This window comes from Scyliorhinus canicula, chromosome 20, assembly GCF_902713615.1.
Source record: "Scyliorhinus canicula chromosome 20, sScyCan1.1, whole genome shotgun sequence".
NCBI lineage: Eukaryota > Metazoa > Chordata > Chondrichthyes > Carcharhiniformes > Scyliorhinidae > Scyliorhinus > Scyliorhinus canicula.
In genome coordinates, this window is record NC_052165.1 from 57,551,006 (window position 1) to 57,565,998 (window position 14,993).

Consider the following 14,993-nt stretch of genomic DNA (forward strand, 5'->3'; position numbering starts at 1 on the left):
TCATCCTCATGCTCAGAGGCCTGCTGCTGCAACTCAAGGATCACTGCACCCTAGGTTGTCTGGGTCTCCAGCAGCTTACTTGTAGTAACTTTCAAAGAGTCCAGCAACTCCACTTTCAGCTTCGTAAAGTAGCGCAGAAGGGCCGCTTGCTGCCTCCACTCCTCGGGGGCTCCACCGGCCGCCATTTTGTCCACCTTCCCCCGCTTTTCCAGGGGAGCTGCTGCCGTTTTTTCCTCGCCCCACTCCGGGTCCGCACCATAAATCCCGGGGGATATTACTCCAGACACCTTCACACACCGGGAATCGTTGAACCAGCGGCGTTTGGGGCCCTTAAAAGAGCCCAAAAGTCCTACGATAGCGGGAGCTGCCGACGTGCGGCTTAGCTCCGCATTGCCGCCACCGGAAGTCAAATCGAAGATTTTTAATGACTATACAGTTGCAGAACAATTTATTACTCCATTTTCCCTAGATTATGTTAAATTATCAGTTTATCAGCTAATATAGCCGTGATTAGGAAGTTGGGGGGGGGGGGTAGGCATGGTTGCGTATGGAGGCACTTCTTGCAGGGGCACAAGTCTGGGGGCGCTGATAACTGCGCCTCTGCCGTTCCCACCGGCGCGGTAATCCAGCCCCATGGTGATGGCGACCTTGAGAGTCTGGGGGCAGTGGAGGAGACATGTGGGTGCAGTGGGAGCATTGGTCTGGTCCCCAATCTGCGAAAATCACCGGTTTGCCTCGGGGAGGATGGACGGGGGGTTCCGAATTTGGCGGAGAGCGGGAATTGAGAGGCTGTGGGACTTGTTTATAGAGGGGAACTTTCCAAGTATGAGGGCGCCGGAGGAGAAGTTTGCATTGGCGGGGGGAAATGAATTTCGATATCTGCAGGTGCGGGACTTTCTGCGTAGACGGGTACCAACCTTCCCACTCCTGCCGCTCAGGGGGATTCAGGATAGGGTGGTTTCTAGAGGATGGATAGGAGAGGGGAGCGTTTTGGACATTTATAAGGAGCTTATGGGATCAGAGGAGACGCAGACCGAGGAGCTGAAGCGAAAGTGGGAGGAGGAGCTATGGGGAGAGTTAGAGGAGGGCCTTTGGGCGGACGCATTTAGTGGAGTCAATGCGACCGCGACGTGTGCCAGGCTCAGCCTGATTCAATTCAAGATTGTGCACCGGGCTACTATGACAGTGGCCCGGATGAGCAGATTCTTTGTGGTGGAGGATATGGCTGGAGTACCGCGCCGGTGGGAACGGCAGAGGTGCAAAATGTGCTGGAGGACCAGCGAACCATGTCCACATATTCTGGGCATGTCCAAAGCTGAGGGGATTTTGGTAGGGGTTTGCTGATGTCATGTCCAAGGTATTAAATACAAGGGTGGCATTGAGTCCAGAGGTGGCGATTTTCAGGGTGTCGCAGGATCCGGGAATCCAGGAGGAGAAAGAAGCAGATGTTCTGGCCTTTGCTTCCCTGGTAGCCCGGAGGTGGATATTACTAGCATGCAGGGACTCAAAGACCCCGAAGTCGGAGATCTGGCTATTGGACATGGCTGGCTTTCTCTGCCTGGAGAAAATTAAGTTCGCTATGAGAGGGTCATTGGTAGGGTTCGCCCGGAGGTGGCAACCATTCATCGCTTCTTTGTAGAGAATTAATCGTTAGCAGAAGGGGGGGTAAAGTAATGGGGCCTGTGGGGGAGGGAGGTTTATATTTTTATGTATATTGTTTATATTGCTGCTGTTACAATGCCAAAAAAATACCTCAATAAAATATTTATCAAAAAAAGGTTATCAGTTTATGGTTTGTGTGTTTACGCACGAGCCGTGGGTGAATGAAACTGATAATAGCGTGGATGTGTAATTACGTGGCATTTGGGCAGCACGGTGGCGCAGTGGTAGCACTGCAGTCTCACAGCGCCGAGGTTCCAGGTTCAATCCTGGCTCTGGGTCACTATCCGTGTGGAGTTTGTACATTCTCCCCGTGTTTGCGTCAGATCTCAAAACCTGGCCTTTTAACTTCGTAATGGTTAGAGCATGTTATCAACCAGATCTCTGCATTCGAAATTTATGCAGAATTTTTGGGTATGTAATCTGGAATTAGAGATTGTATTACTTTATCCTGTGAGAAGTTCAGGTTTACTCTGCTTTGTCCAAAAAATCTATGATAAATACTGGAGACTGAATTCTCAATGCTTTATTACAGTCAAATTTGTTAAGAATCTTTTTCTGTTATAAACGATTCACACAGGAAATGTCCATGAAAGGCTACAGATTTGAACAAAACTGTAATTGTGATTTCTTTGTTGGTCATAAAGGACACTGATTTTTGTAGTGAATGGATAGCTGTTTATTGCTACTGAAAATGCGGTTAAAAGTGTTTCTGTCTTTTAAATAATTTCGACCCTTAAAATAATCTTTGGGAAATATGTAAACAATGAACCTTTGAGAATTTTATGAGGTAATCTATTTGTTTATGGAAGTCTGTGTTTATTGAGGACTGTAAATCAGCAAACTCGCTTATCATGCACTAAATTTTCTGCTCGCGTGTTGTTGGAATATCCGGTAATTGTGCTGTGCTAACCTGTCAATATCCATCCATTCATTTTAAGAACTAGAAAATTCATGTTAAAGTGCCGAAGGGAAATGCAGATAAAAACTGGCCTTGTTGAAAGTCGCAGTGGTGAAAGGGTGGCAAAGGAGCTGCTGATGGGATGACAATGCAGGAAGAGAGTGGGGTGGTTGATCAATCTCAAAATGATTGCCGGTGTGATAATCACCCCTACTGTCTCCACCACTGGCCCTTGATCTAAGTCCACACAAGAAGTCAAATCTGATGGTAGCACTTACAATTCTGCAGGGAGATGTTGCTCCAAAGTATTTGGAAGCAGTTTTTGATTGTTACCCCCAAAACCTGAGGGTCAGTGGTGACAAAATTCAGTTTGGCTGCACTGAATTTTCTGGAGTCCATACTATCAGAGGACAAATCGGGGGAACTTCCTGGTGCTAGTGGCATTGCAATAATTTTAATCTTTTATCAGATATTACACTGAAGATATCACAAGACTGTTGTGTCCTTGCCAGCTGTTTGAAGTGCTTTGAGTTGGTGCTTTGTGCCTCTGTGTTATGCATGTGCAGTATTTTTGTTTTTAAGAGCAAAATCCCGGAGATGTGAGTCCACAGGTTTGGGAACTAGGAATTGACCAGATAGTTTAGTAGTGAGGTCAGTGCCACTACATGCAGACAGACATCCGGTTCTGCCTCAGTTGTTACCAAGAACCCTGTACTTTGGGTTCCTAGTGTTTTAATCTCTGACTCTGTAGTCATTTTTATTGCTCTACTTACCATTAGCCAATCAAGAAGCTTGACAATGAACCTATTCCCAAGCGTCTTTGAATAAGGCATGAAAATGGTCATTGAGTAAGAGATGTTCGTCCTGGAGAATACACTTTCTTACCTTTCAATCAACTACAACATTGTCAGTGCAAGTAAATCTCCCAACTGCCCAACACCAAAGCTCAACTTCAACTTCAGGAGAGCACTTTATTGTACTATTGCAACATTTCTATTTGCAATATTAGCTTTACCAGGGCCTCTATTCAATTCGAATTAACACCAGGCCATAAATTGTTTAGTTCTTATTTTCATTAGAAAGGAAGCACATTTACAATTTTGAAAAGATCTGAGGTGAGTGAACATTGTATTACCAGTAGAGCCATTCAAAGGTTTGAGTAGTTAACACCTAATTCTTTGTGGTTAGGAATTTCAAAAAAGTCAACCACAATTTATCAGTAATTGTGATAAATTGGAAATCTCATGGAGAAATTCTGCAAGGATAGATTTGTACTAAAGGAACACGTCTCATTGATCAGATGCTTTTCTTAAATTGAAGTTAAAGTAATGTAGTTTTGATTTTTCTTTTAAACAAATTGTTTAGTATTTTGTTTAACAGACAATTTACAACACAGAAACAGGCCACGTTTGGGGATATGCAACATGTAATTATTATCATAGTAATATCATAGACAAGGAACATTGATATTTCAGGCTGTCATTTACAATATTAAGCCAATTAAGTGATTTTCAACTACACGAGGGGGATAGATAGAGTGGACGTTCAGAGACTATTTCCTCGGGTGGATGTAACTGTTACAAGAGGGCATAACTATAAGGTTCAGGGTGGGAGATATAGGAGGGATGTCCGAGGTAGGTTCTTTACTCAGAGAGTGGTTAGAGTGTGGAATGGACTGCCGGCTGTGATAGTGGAGTCGGACACTTTAGGAACTTTCAACTGGTTATTCGATAGGCACATGGAGCACACCAGAATGACAGGGAGTGAGATAGCTTGATCTCGGACAAAGCTCGGCACAACATCGAGGGCCGAAGGGCCTGTTATGTGCTGTACCGTTCTATGTTCTATGTACACATTTCCTCAATAATTAAAATGTATCTTTAGCTGTAACATCATTTAAAATGTTGAAGTTTTGTGGAGGCAAAGTTTTGGTTGTGTCGTAATGATGAAAAATAGCTTTAGCTAGATTGTTGCATGAATGATATCCTATGCCGGATGGCAAGTAATGGAACTCATTTTACAATTCAGAAAGATTTGTAAGTCCTGAACACTTTTGTGAACCTGATTTATAAACCTTGATTTTACAAGGCTATTAAGACAGCCGGCCTGTGTCAGACATTTGCATGCCTGACTCCTCACACCCAATTTTCTGACAGTAATTTGAGACAAATAATGAGGTCATGTTACTGGCATGCATAACCTCATTTCAGTACATAACTAGAAGGGAATAAGATCCCACGTGGAATTTTATGTCCTTGGGCAAGGCTCTCGATTCTTTTCTGCAATTTAAATGAAGTTTTTGCAGCTTTTTTCTCAGCGCATGTTTTTCTGGGCTGTCATTTTTTGTACTTTTTTTCTGTCAATTCTGTGCTCCATTATTGTGTTATTGGTGACATTAGACTGTGCAAAGAGATGAAGATGGCTATTCCTTTGAGGTTTATGAAAGTACTGGGCAATTTAGATGAGGAAGAGAAATCCAGGAGGGACAATTGAATGAAGGTGCAATGACTTCAAGTGGTGTTTTGATGTAATCAATATTGGAGCATACGTTTATTGATCCCCTCCACATATACTTGGACATGACACTGGAGACCTGTTCACTGACTCACCTTCATAGATGGGCTTGAGCCACTTGCTGTACATTGAGCTGTATATAATATCTTGAGCAGGGATAGCTCTTAGAGACTGAATGGGGGGGGGGGGGGGGGGGACGACACTATTTTCACCAGGTGGCCTGGTTCCTTGGGTGAAAAGTATTGCACATGACAAAAACAAATTGCACTTGATCAGTGTGCAGATGGTGTCTGACCACAGAAACATTGTTTTATATGTTTTGGAAACAGCCGTGGTGGATACTGCAATGGCTGCGGGCCCTGACAATATGACTGAAGACTTGTGCTCCAGAACTGCCCGCACTCCTAGCCAAGCTTATCCAGTACAGCTACAAAACTGGCTTCTACAATGTGGAAGATTGCCCAGGTGTTTCCTGTACACAAGGAACAGGACAAATCTAACAAAGGTAATTACCACCCTCTCAGTCTACTCTCCATCTTCAGCAAAATGACAGAAGGAGTCATCAACAATGTTTACTCAGCAAAACATGCACACGGACACTCAGTTTGGGTTCCGCCACGGTCACTCAGCTCCTGATCTCATTATACCCTTGGTTGAAACATGGACAAAAGAGCTGAATGTCAGAGGTGAGAGTGACTGCACTTGACATCAAGGCAGCATTTGACCGAGTATGGCATCAAGGAGCCCTAGCTAAACTGGAGTCAATGGGAATCAGGGGGAAAACTCTCCATTGGTTAGAGTCATACCTGGCACAATGGAAAGTCAGTCATCTTAGCTCCAGGATATTACTGCAGGAGTTCCTCAGTGTAATGTCCTAGGTCCAACCATCTTCAGCTACTTCGTCAATGACCTCACTTCGTTCATAAGGTTAGAAGTGGGGATGATTGTGGATGACTGCGCAATATTCAGCACCATTTGCGGCTCCTCGGATAATGAAGCAGTCCATGTCCAAATGCAGCAATGCCTGGACAATATCCAGGCTTGGGCTGACAAGTGGCAAGTTACATTTGCGCCACAAGTGCCAGGCGATGACTTCTGGTTGCGGCTATGCGGAGCTAAGCCGCACGTTCGGCAGCCCCCGCCAGGAACAGACTTTTGGGCTCTTTTAAGGGCCCCCAGCGGTACTTGCTCGACGGTTCCCGACGTGGGAAGGTGTGTGCAACGGATCCCCAGTGGTCTATGGTCTTGACCAGGAGCGGGGCCAGCAGAATAGCGGTGGCAGCGCCTAAGAAAAAGCGGGAGAAGAGAATCAAGATGGCGGCTGGCAGAGGCCTCGAGGAATGGAGGCAGTGGGCGTAGGTGCAGCAGGAGACTCTCCAGCGATGTTTTCAGGAGCTAAAAGTGGAGCTGCTAGACTCGCTGAAGGCGAATGCGGACAAGCTGCCAGCCCAGGGGGTGGAGATCCGGGAGCTCCGACAACAAGCCTCTGAAAGAGAGGATGAGGCCGCGGCCCTCGCGGTAAAGGTGGAGATGCATGAGGCGCTCCATAAGAAGTGGCAGGACCGGTTCGAGGAGATGGAGAACCGGTCGAGGCGGAAAAATTTGCGGATCCTGGGCCTCACGGAGGGGCTGGAGGGGTCAGACCTGGGGGCCTCTGTGGTCATTTTGTTGAACTCGCTGATGGGAGCTGGGTCCTTCCAGGGGCCCCTGGAGCTGGAGGGGGCCCACAGAATACTAACCAGGAGGCCCAAGCCGAATGAGCCGCCACGGGCGGTGCTGGTGCGGTTCCACCAGTTCGCTGACCGAGAGTGCGTGCTTAGGTGGGCCAAAAAGGAGCGGAGCAGCAAGTGGGAGAACACGGTAGTGCGGATCTGGACTGGAGTGTGGAGGTGGCTAAGCGGAGGGCTGCGTACAACCGGACGAAGGAGGTGCTCCACAGAAAGAGTGTGAAGTTTGTCATGTTACAGCCGGCGCGTCTGTGGGTCACTTTCAAGGACCGGCACTTTTATTTTGAGTCCCCGGAGGAGGCGTGGGCCTTTGTGCAGGCCGAGAAGTTGGACTCTGACTGAGGGTCGGGGGTTTGTAAATAACTGTGTTAACGTTTGGTGGGAAGGGTCTCTGTTTTATGCTGTTTTAAGCTGGTTGTGTGTTGGATCTTGGGCGGGTAGGATGCTGTCTTTTTTCTGTGGGCGGGGTCGGGCAGAGGGAAAGCGCGGGCTTTTCTTCTATTTCCCACGCTGAGGATGGATGGGGGCGGGGTCGGAGCTGAGAAGCGCGGGCTTTTTTCCCAGAGCGGGAGGGGGAGGAGGAGGGTCTGCTGATGGGTCTGGGGGAGGAGGAGTAGCCCCACGGGGTGGGGTGGGGGGGGGGGGGTCGGAGGTGTGGCGGGAGTCGCCGGGGTCAGCAGAAGTTAGCTGGCTCACGGGAGTGTTACTGAGGGAGTAACGCGGCTGGGAGGGGTCCTAGCCTGGGGGGGAATGGGGGGGGGGGTACTGGGTTGCTGCTGAAATGGCCAGGAAGGAGCTGGAGTATGCAGGGGGGGCCGGGGTGTGGGTTTGCCACCGTGGGGAACGGGCCGAGCGGGGGGTGCTGGCCTGGGGCGGGCAGGGGACAGGTTCATAGAATTTACAGTGCAGAAGGAGGCCATTCAGCCCATCGAGTCTGCACCGGCTCTTGGAAAGAGCACCCTACCCAAGGTTAACATCTCCAACCTATCCCCATAACCCAGCAACCCCACCCACACTAAGGGCAATTTTGGACACTAAGGGCAATTTATCATGGCCAATCCACCTAACCTGCACATCTTTGGACTGTGGGAGGAAACCGGAGCACCCGGAGGAAACCCACGCAGACACGGGGAGGATGTGTAGACTCCACACAGACAGTGACCCAAGCCGGAATCGAACCTGGGACCCTGGAGCTGTGAAGCGATTGTGCTATCCACAATGCTACCGTGCTGCCCCGTTATGGCTAGTCGGCAGGGGAGGGGGGCAGGGAGCCCTCTAATCCAGCTGATAACTTGGAATGTGAGGGGGCTGAATGGACCGGTCAAACGGGCCCGGGTGTTTACGCACCTGAAGGGGCTGAAGGCGGACGTGGCTATGCTCCAGGAGACGCACCTGAAGGTGGCGGACCAGGTTAGACTGAGGTAGGGCTGGGTAGGCCAGGTGTTTTATTCGAGGCTGGATGCAAAAAATCGGGTGGTAGCGATTCTGGTGGGAAAAAGGGTATTGTTTGAGGCGTCAAAGGTGGCGGCTGACAGTGGAGGGAGGTATGTGATGGTGAGCGGCAAGTTGCAAGGGGAGCGGGTGGTGCTGGTGAATGTCTATGCCCCAATTTGGGACGATGCGGGTTTTATGTGGCGCATCCTGGGCCGCATTCCGGATCTAGAGACGGGGGGCCTGATACTGGGGGGGGGACTTTAACACAGTGCTGGATCCCCCATTGGATCGATCCATGTCCAGGACGGGCAGGAGGCCCACGGCGGCTAAGGTGTTGAGGGGTTTATGGACCAGATGGGAGGGGTGGATCCTTGGAGGTTCGCGAGGTCGAGGGCCAGGGAGTATTCATTTTTTTCCCATGTGCATAAAGCCTATTCCCGGATCGATTTTTTATGTCCTGAGCAGGGGGCTGATTTCGAGGGTAAAGGATTCCGAGTATTCGGCCATAGTCATTTCGGACCATGCCCCGCACTGTGTAGACCTTGAGCTGGGGGAGGAGAGAGGGACCAGCGCCCGCTCTGGCGCCAGGAGGTGGGACTGCTGGCGGATGAGAAGGTGGGCGGGCTGGTTCGGGGGTGTATCAAGAGGTACTTAGAGGCCAATGATAATGGGGAGGTCCAGCTGGGGATGGTTTGGGAGGCATTGAAGGCGGTGATTAGAGGGGAGTTGATTTCCATCCGAGCCCATAGGGAGAGGGGAGAGCAAAGAGAGAGGGAGAGGTTGGTGGGGGAGATGGTGAGGGTGGACAGGAGATACGCGGAGGCTCCGGAGGAGGGATTGCTGGGGGAACGGCGTAATCTTCAGGCCAAGTTCGACTTGCTGACCACCGGAAAGGCGGAAGCTCAGTGGAGGAAGGCACAGGGAGCGGTGTACGAATATGGGGAGAAAGCGAGTAGGATGCTGGCGCATCAGCTACGTAAGCGAGACGTGGCCAGGGAGATTGGTGAAGTGAGGGATAGGGGAGGCAATGTGGTGCAAAGGGGGGTGGACATTAATGGGGTCTTCAGGGACTTTTATGGGGAATTGTACCGGTCCAAGCCCCCGGTGGGGGGGGGGGGGGGGGGGGGATAGGCTGAGATTTCCGACGGTGGAGGAGGTACAGGTGGAGGGGCTGGCGGCGCCGATCGAGCTGGAGGAGCTGGTCAAAGGGATAGGCAGCATGCAGTCGGGGAAGGCGCAGGGGACGGATGAGTTTCCGGTCGAATTTTACAAAATGTATGCAGACCTGTTGGGCCCCCTGTTGGTTAGGACCTTTAACGAGGCAAGGTAGGGGGGGGGGGGGGGGGGTGGCTTTGCCCCCGACTATGTCACGGACGCTGATTTCCTTGATCCTTAAACGGGACAAGGACCCCCAACAGTGTGGATCATATAGGCCGATCTCGTTGTTAAATGTGGATGCCAAGCTGTTGGCGAAGATCTTGGTCACAAGGATAGAGGACTGTGTACCGGGGGTCATTCATGAGGACCAGACAGGGTTTGTGAAGGGAAGGCTTTGGGTTCGGGGAGGGGTTTGTCAGTTGGGTGAGGCTGTTATATGAGGCCCCGATGGCGAGCGTAGCCACGAATAGGAGCAGATCGGAGTACTTTTGGTTGTACCGGGGGATGAGGCAGGGGTGTCCCGTGTCCTCTTTGCTCTTTGCGTTGGCAATTGAGCCTCTGGCCATGGCGTTGAGGGAGTCGAGGAATTGGAGGGGTCTGGTGTGGGGTGGGGAGGAGCACCGAGTGTCATTATACGCAGATGACTTGTTGCTTTATGTGGCAGACCCAGTGGGGGGAATGCCGGAGGTGATGCAGATCCTTAGGGAATTTGGGGGCTTTTCTGGGTACAAGCTTAACCTGGGTAAGAGTGAACTGTTCGTCGTGCACCCGGGGGATCAGGAGTAGGGGATTGGTAGGCTCCCGCTGAAAAGGACGGGGAGGAGCTTTCGGTACCTGGGCGTCCAGGTGGCTAGGAGCTGGGGGCCCTTCACAAGCTTAACCTCACTAGGCTGGTGGAGCAAATGGAGAAGGAGTTCAAAAGATGGGACTTGTTGCCGCTGTTGCTGGCGAGCAGGGTGCAATCCGTCAAGGTGACGGTGCTCCTAAGGTTTTTGTTCCTGTTCCAGTGCCTCCCCATCCTTATCCCGAAGGCCTTTTTTAGGAGGGCCAACAGGAGTAAAACGGGATTTGTATGGGCGCATGGGACTCCGAGGGTGAGAAAGGTGTTTTTGGAGCGGGGCAGGGATGGTGGGGGCTGGCGTTGCCCAACCTCTGTGGGTACTATTGGGCTGCCAACGCAGCAAAGGTGCATAAGTGGGTAATGGACGGAGCAGGGGCAGCATGGAAGAGGATGGAGATGGCGTCCTGCGTGGACACGAGCCTGGAGGCGCTGGTAACGGCGCCGTTGCCGCTCCCTCCAATGAGGTATACCACGAGCCCGGTGGTGGCGGCTACCCTCAAAATTTGGGGCTCAATGGAGTCCCCGCTACGGGGGAACCACCGGTTTGTTCCAGGGAGCATCGATGGCGGGTTTCTTGGCTGGCACAGGGTAGGTATTAGGAGGTTGTGGGACCTGTTTGTGGATGGGAGGTTTGTGAGCCTGGGTGAGTTAGATGGGAAGTTTGGGCTTCCCCTGGGCAGGGGTGGATTAACCATTAAGCAAAATAAGCACGTGCTAAGGGCATCAAGGGAAGGGGGCACCACAGAAATTTTCCATAGCCGAATTTACCATGGTCCATGGGCCATATGGTGCAGTACTGCAAATGGTGCAGCTGAACCAGGATCCGCAAAAAGGGCCCCCCACATTAAATGAAAAAATTACATACAGATATACAATAATAACAAGAGCACTCAGAGAGTGCAGACCTCCGCCAAGGGTTATGAAATCGAAGGGAAAAAAATCCCCCCCCCCCCATAAATGAAAGCAGGGGAAACTTTGTATGCAGTCTGTGAAATTTGTATACAATCTGTACAACGTCTGTGGAAAAAAAACAAACACACACATACTCCGACAAAAACATAACCTCCTTGGCGGAAGTAAAAATAATAGTAATGATAGAGGTTAATGATGTACATTAATCTTGGGAATACAACAAAATTAGAACCTGGTAACTGCCCCACGGTCCACGGAGGCACACGTGATCGTTCTTGTCTAAGTCTTGTTCATGTCGGCTGTCCCGTTCAGTCGTCCACTGAGAATGAGACTGTGCAGGGGCGCTAGTAGCTCACTCAGCGTCCAGCGTGCCAACAGGCAACAACACACGTGCCAACATTGTAACTTTGTAAGTAAGCTGATTCCTTTTTTTTATGACACTGACAACAAATAATGTAATTAATGTTTCATAATTTTGTGGAAGTGCTTATGAAATGTCGTGAAACTCGTGAAAATGGCCAAATGGTGTATAGTGCTGCTTTTGACTGTGCATGTATTTTCTATTTATCGCATGGTGGTGGACTGGTGGTGATAACTGAGTTTGTATTTCATTATGTCTGTCAATGATATGTGTAACTGTGTTGATTGCCGCATAATAATTCAAACAAAATATTCTTTTTATTTCTGTATTTTACAGACCCCAAGAACCAAGATGAAACGTGTTCAGTTAAGTGGTGCACAAAAGCGAAAACTATCAAAAAAGAAACAAGAGAAGACTTTGGATTTAGAGTCCAAGACTGCAAAGCTGACTGATTTCTTCACACAAGTTCCACAACATGATATACCGATTCCGGGTCAAAACCAATCTCCGTCATCAGAAGTGGACACAAATACGGTAAATACCACTTTGATCACTTCAGAATCAAAATATGATGATGTTAGAATCACCGAGGTGTCACAAGCAGGTTCATCTAGCACATGTCTCATTACTGATCTCACTTTGCCTGTAAATTCTCTTGATACCTCTACTGCAAATGTTGATTCAAGTTACTTTACAATACATTCTGGGGTTGAAATAATTGCTGAAAATGAAAGTTTAGTGGACCATGGTGATGGTGGTGAAATTATTCTGTCTGCAAAAGATGAAGTAAATCACAATGTAGCAAAGGATCCAGGGTTGTGGCTTGATTTCTCTGCTGATGATGTGGCTTATTGGATTGCTTGTGGACCCAGTGACTGTCAACACCACAATGTCAAACCAGTAAGGTATTGTTCGCAGAAACTTCTTGTTGGGACAAAAGCCAATGGTGAGAAATACAAGAGAGAGTGGTTACTGTATTCACCATCAACAGGATCAGTTTATTGTTTTGTTTGTAAACTGTTTGCTCCTAAAAATTTCTCTAATTTTGTTATAAGAGAAGGGTTCAGTGACTGGCGAAATACTATTGTAATTGATAATCATGAAAAAAGCACTACTCACCGAGATTCTATGCTAACATACTTAACTCACAGACAAGGTGCGGGGTTGGGGCATCAGTTGGAGAAACAAATTCAGGAAGAGTGTGATTACTGGGAACATGTCTTGAGGCGTGTCATAGCTGTTATTCGTACGTTAGCTGAACGTGGCTTGGCTTTTCGAGGAACAGAAGAAAGGTTTGGATCATTGCAAAATGGGAATTTTTTAGGGCTGCTTGAGCTCATAAGCCAGTTTAATCCATTTTTAGCAGGCCACATTTCGAAATATGGAAATTCTGGCAAAGGAAATCCTTCTTACCTGTCCAAAACCACCTGTGAGGAACTCATTCAACTAATAGCACAAAAGGTCCATGCGCTCATTGTTGACGAAGTAAAATCTTCTGGTTATTTTAGTTTGTCAGTTGATTCAACACCAGATCTATCACATATCGATCAGTTAAGTGTTGTACTTAGGTACTTAAAAGATGGACAGCCTATTGAACGCTTTTTAACCTTTCTGGAAATGAAAAGCCATACCGGTGAGGAAATGGCAAATCAGGTGTTGCAGTACTTACGTGAAGCTCGTAGGATAAACTTTTCAAAATGTAGGGGTCAGTCTTATGACAACGCTGCTAACATGTCTGGGCGTTATAAGGGGATGCAGCAAAAATTTTTAGAAACAAACAAGTTTGCTATATATGTGCCCTGTGCAGCTCATTCACTAAATCTGGTAGGCCGAAGTGCTGTTGACTGCTGTCAAGAGGCAGTTAATTTCTTCTCTACTGTGCAGTTACTCTATACCTTTTTTTCAGCCTCAAACAGCCGGTGGAAAATTCTTAAAGGTTGTATTGGAAATGAAAGTGTCTTAAAATCCCTCTCTGATACCAGATGGGAGGCACATGCTATGGCAACAGCAGCAATTTTGAAATCTTTCCTTAAAATTTTAGAAGCATTAGAATATATAGCCGAACACCAGTCACAAAAGGGAGACGCTAGAAGAGAAGCAAATAATATTGCAGATAAGATGCAAGAGCTAGAATTCGTTTTTATGTTGAATTTTTGGAATGAGATTTTGCAGAATTTTCACAGAGTAAGCCAAGTTCTACAAAATGAGGATGTGAACTTAAAAACATGTGCAGATCTGTATGTATCATTAGCTGACCAACTGTGCACTTCACAAGATGAATTTGAAAGATATGAAGCAGCTACAAAGGAAATGCTACCAGATGTTGATTACAAGGCAGCTACAACTCGCAAACGTATCAGAAAGAAGGTACCCAATGACGGAGATGCACCAGAAGTATATCTGAATGCCAGAGATAGATTTCGTATCACCATCTTTTACACAATTGTTGACAAACTTGAAACTGAGATGAAAAGAAGAGGAGAGATATACAAAGAAATAGCAGAGAGATTTTCTTTTCTAAGTGATGTGCCACATAATGTCACTTCATCATCTACTAACATTGAAAGGTATTCTCAGTGCTGTCAAAAGCTGATTGATGCTTACCCAGAGGACTTCAACAGTAATTTCTCAGCTGAGCTTCAGCAGTTTCATTCATATGTACGCCATAAGTTCAGTGCAACAAAAAATGTAAAAACAAGATTCAGTCATGCTGAACTTTATAAAATAATTGTAGAAGACAATATTGAGTGTGCCTTTCCAAATGTAGACATTGGCTTTCGTATATTTTTTACATTAATGGTCACAAATTGCTCAGCTGAGCGTTCATTTTCTCAGTTGAAGTATATTAAAAATCCCATCAGAACAACTATGCAACAAGGCAGGCTGGATGCCTTATCTCTATTAAGTATAGAAGCAGATGTGTTACATAAGATTAGTTTTGAGGGTCTGATCAAAGACTTTGCAATTAAAAAAAGTAGGAGAAAACTTTTCAAATATAAATAAAGTGGAGGTATACAAAAATAAACATTATTTTCCATCTTACTGTAAGTTTTGTTTAATTTCAATAAATAAAATTTTATTTTATGGTTTATTATTGTTTATATTTTGAATGACATATATATGGGGGTACCAAAATCTTTTAAGTGCTTAGTGCCTCTAAGGGTCTTAATCCGGCCCTGCCCCTGGGGAACATGTTTAGGTACATGCAGGTTAGGGTGTTTGCCAGGCGGCAGGTGGAGGGGTTCCCTCTGCTGCCCCTGCGTGGGGTACGGGACAAGGTTCTCTCGGGGGTGTGGGTTGGAGGGGGGAGGATTTCGGACGTGTACCACGTCATGCAGGAGGTGGATGAGGCCTCCGTGGAGGAGCTGAAGGGTAAATGGGAAGAGGAGCTGGGTGAGGAGATTGAGGAGGGGACGTGGGCAGATGCCCTGGAAAAAGTGAATTCCTCCTCTTCCTGTGCGAGGCTTAGCCTCATACAGTTCACGG

The 14,993-nt window shown here is 47.7% G+C and overlaps 1 protein-coding gene across 11 annotated transcripts in view; it reads left to right on the forward strand.

The window, feature by feature from the left end:
* The window catches only part of LOC119954625 (zinc finger MYM-type protein 1-like), a 40,299-nt gene extending 25,524 nt beyond the window's left edge, over positions 1–14,775 (forward strand). For all 11 annotated transcript variants that reach the window (XM_038779957.1, XM_038779960.1, XM_038779952.1 and 8 more), the window contains one exon: positions 11,844–14,775. In XM_038779957.1, coding sequence (XP_038635885.1) covers positions 11,859–14,510 — 2,652 coding nt within the window. In that variant the 5' untranslated portion in view covers positions 11,844–11,858 and the 3' untranslated portion in view covers positions 14,511–14,775. The remainder of the gene's footprint in view (positions 1–11,843) is intronic.
* The last annotated feature ends 218 nt before the right edge of the window (positions 14,776–14,993 follow it).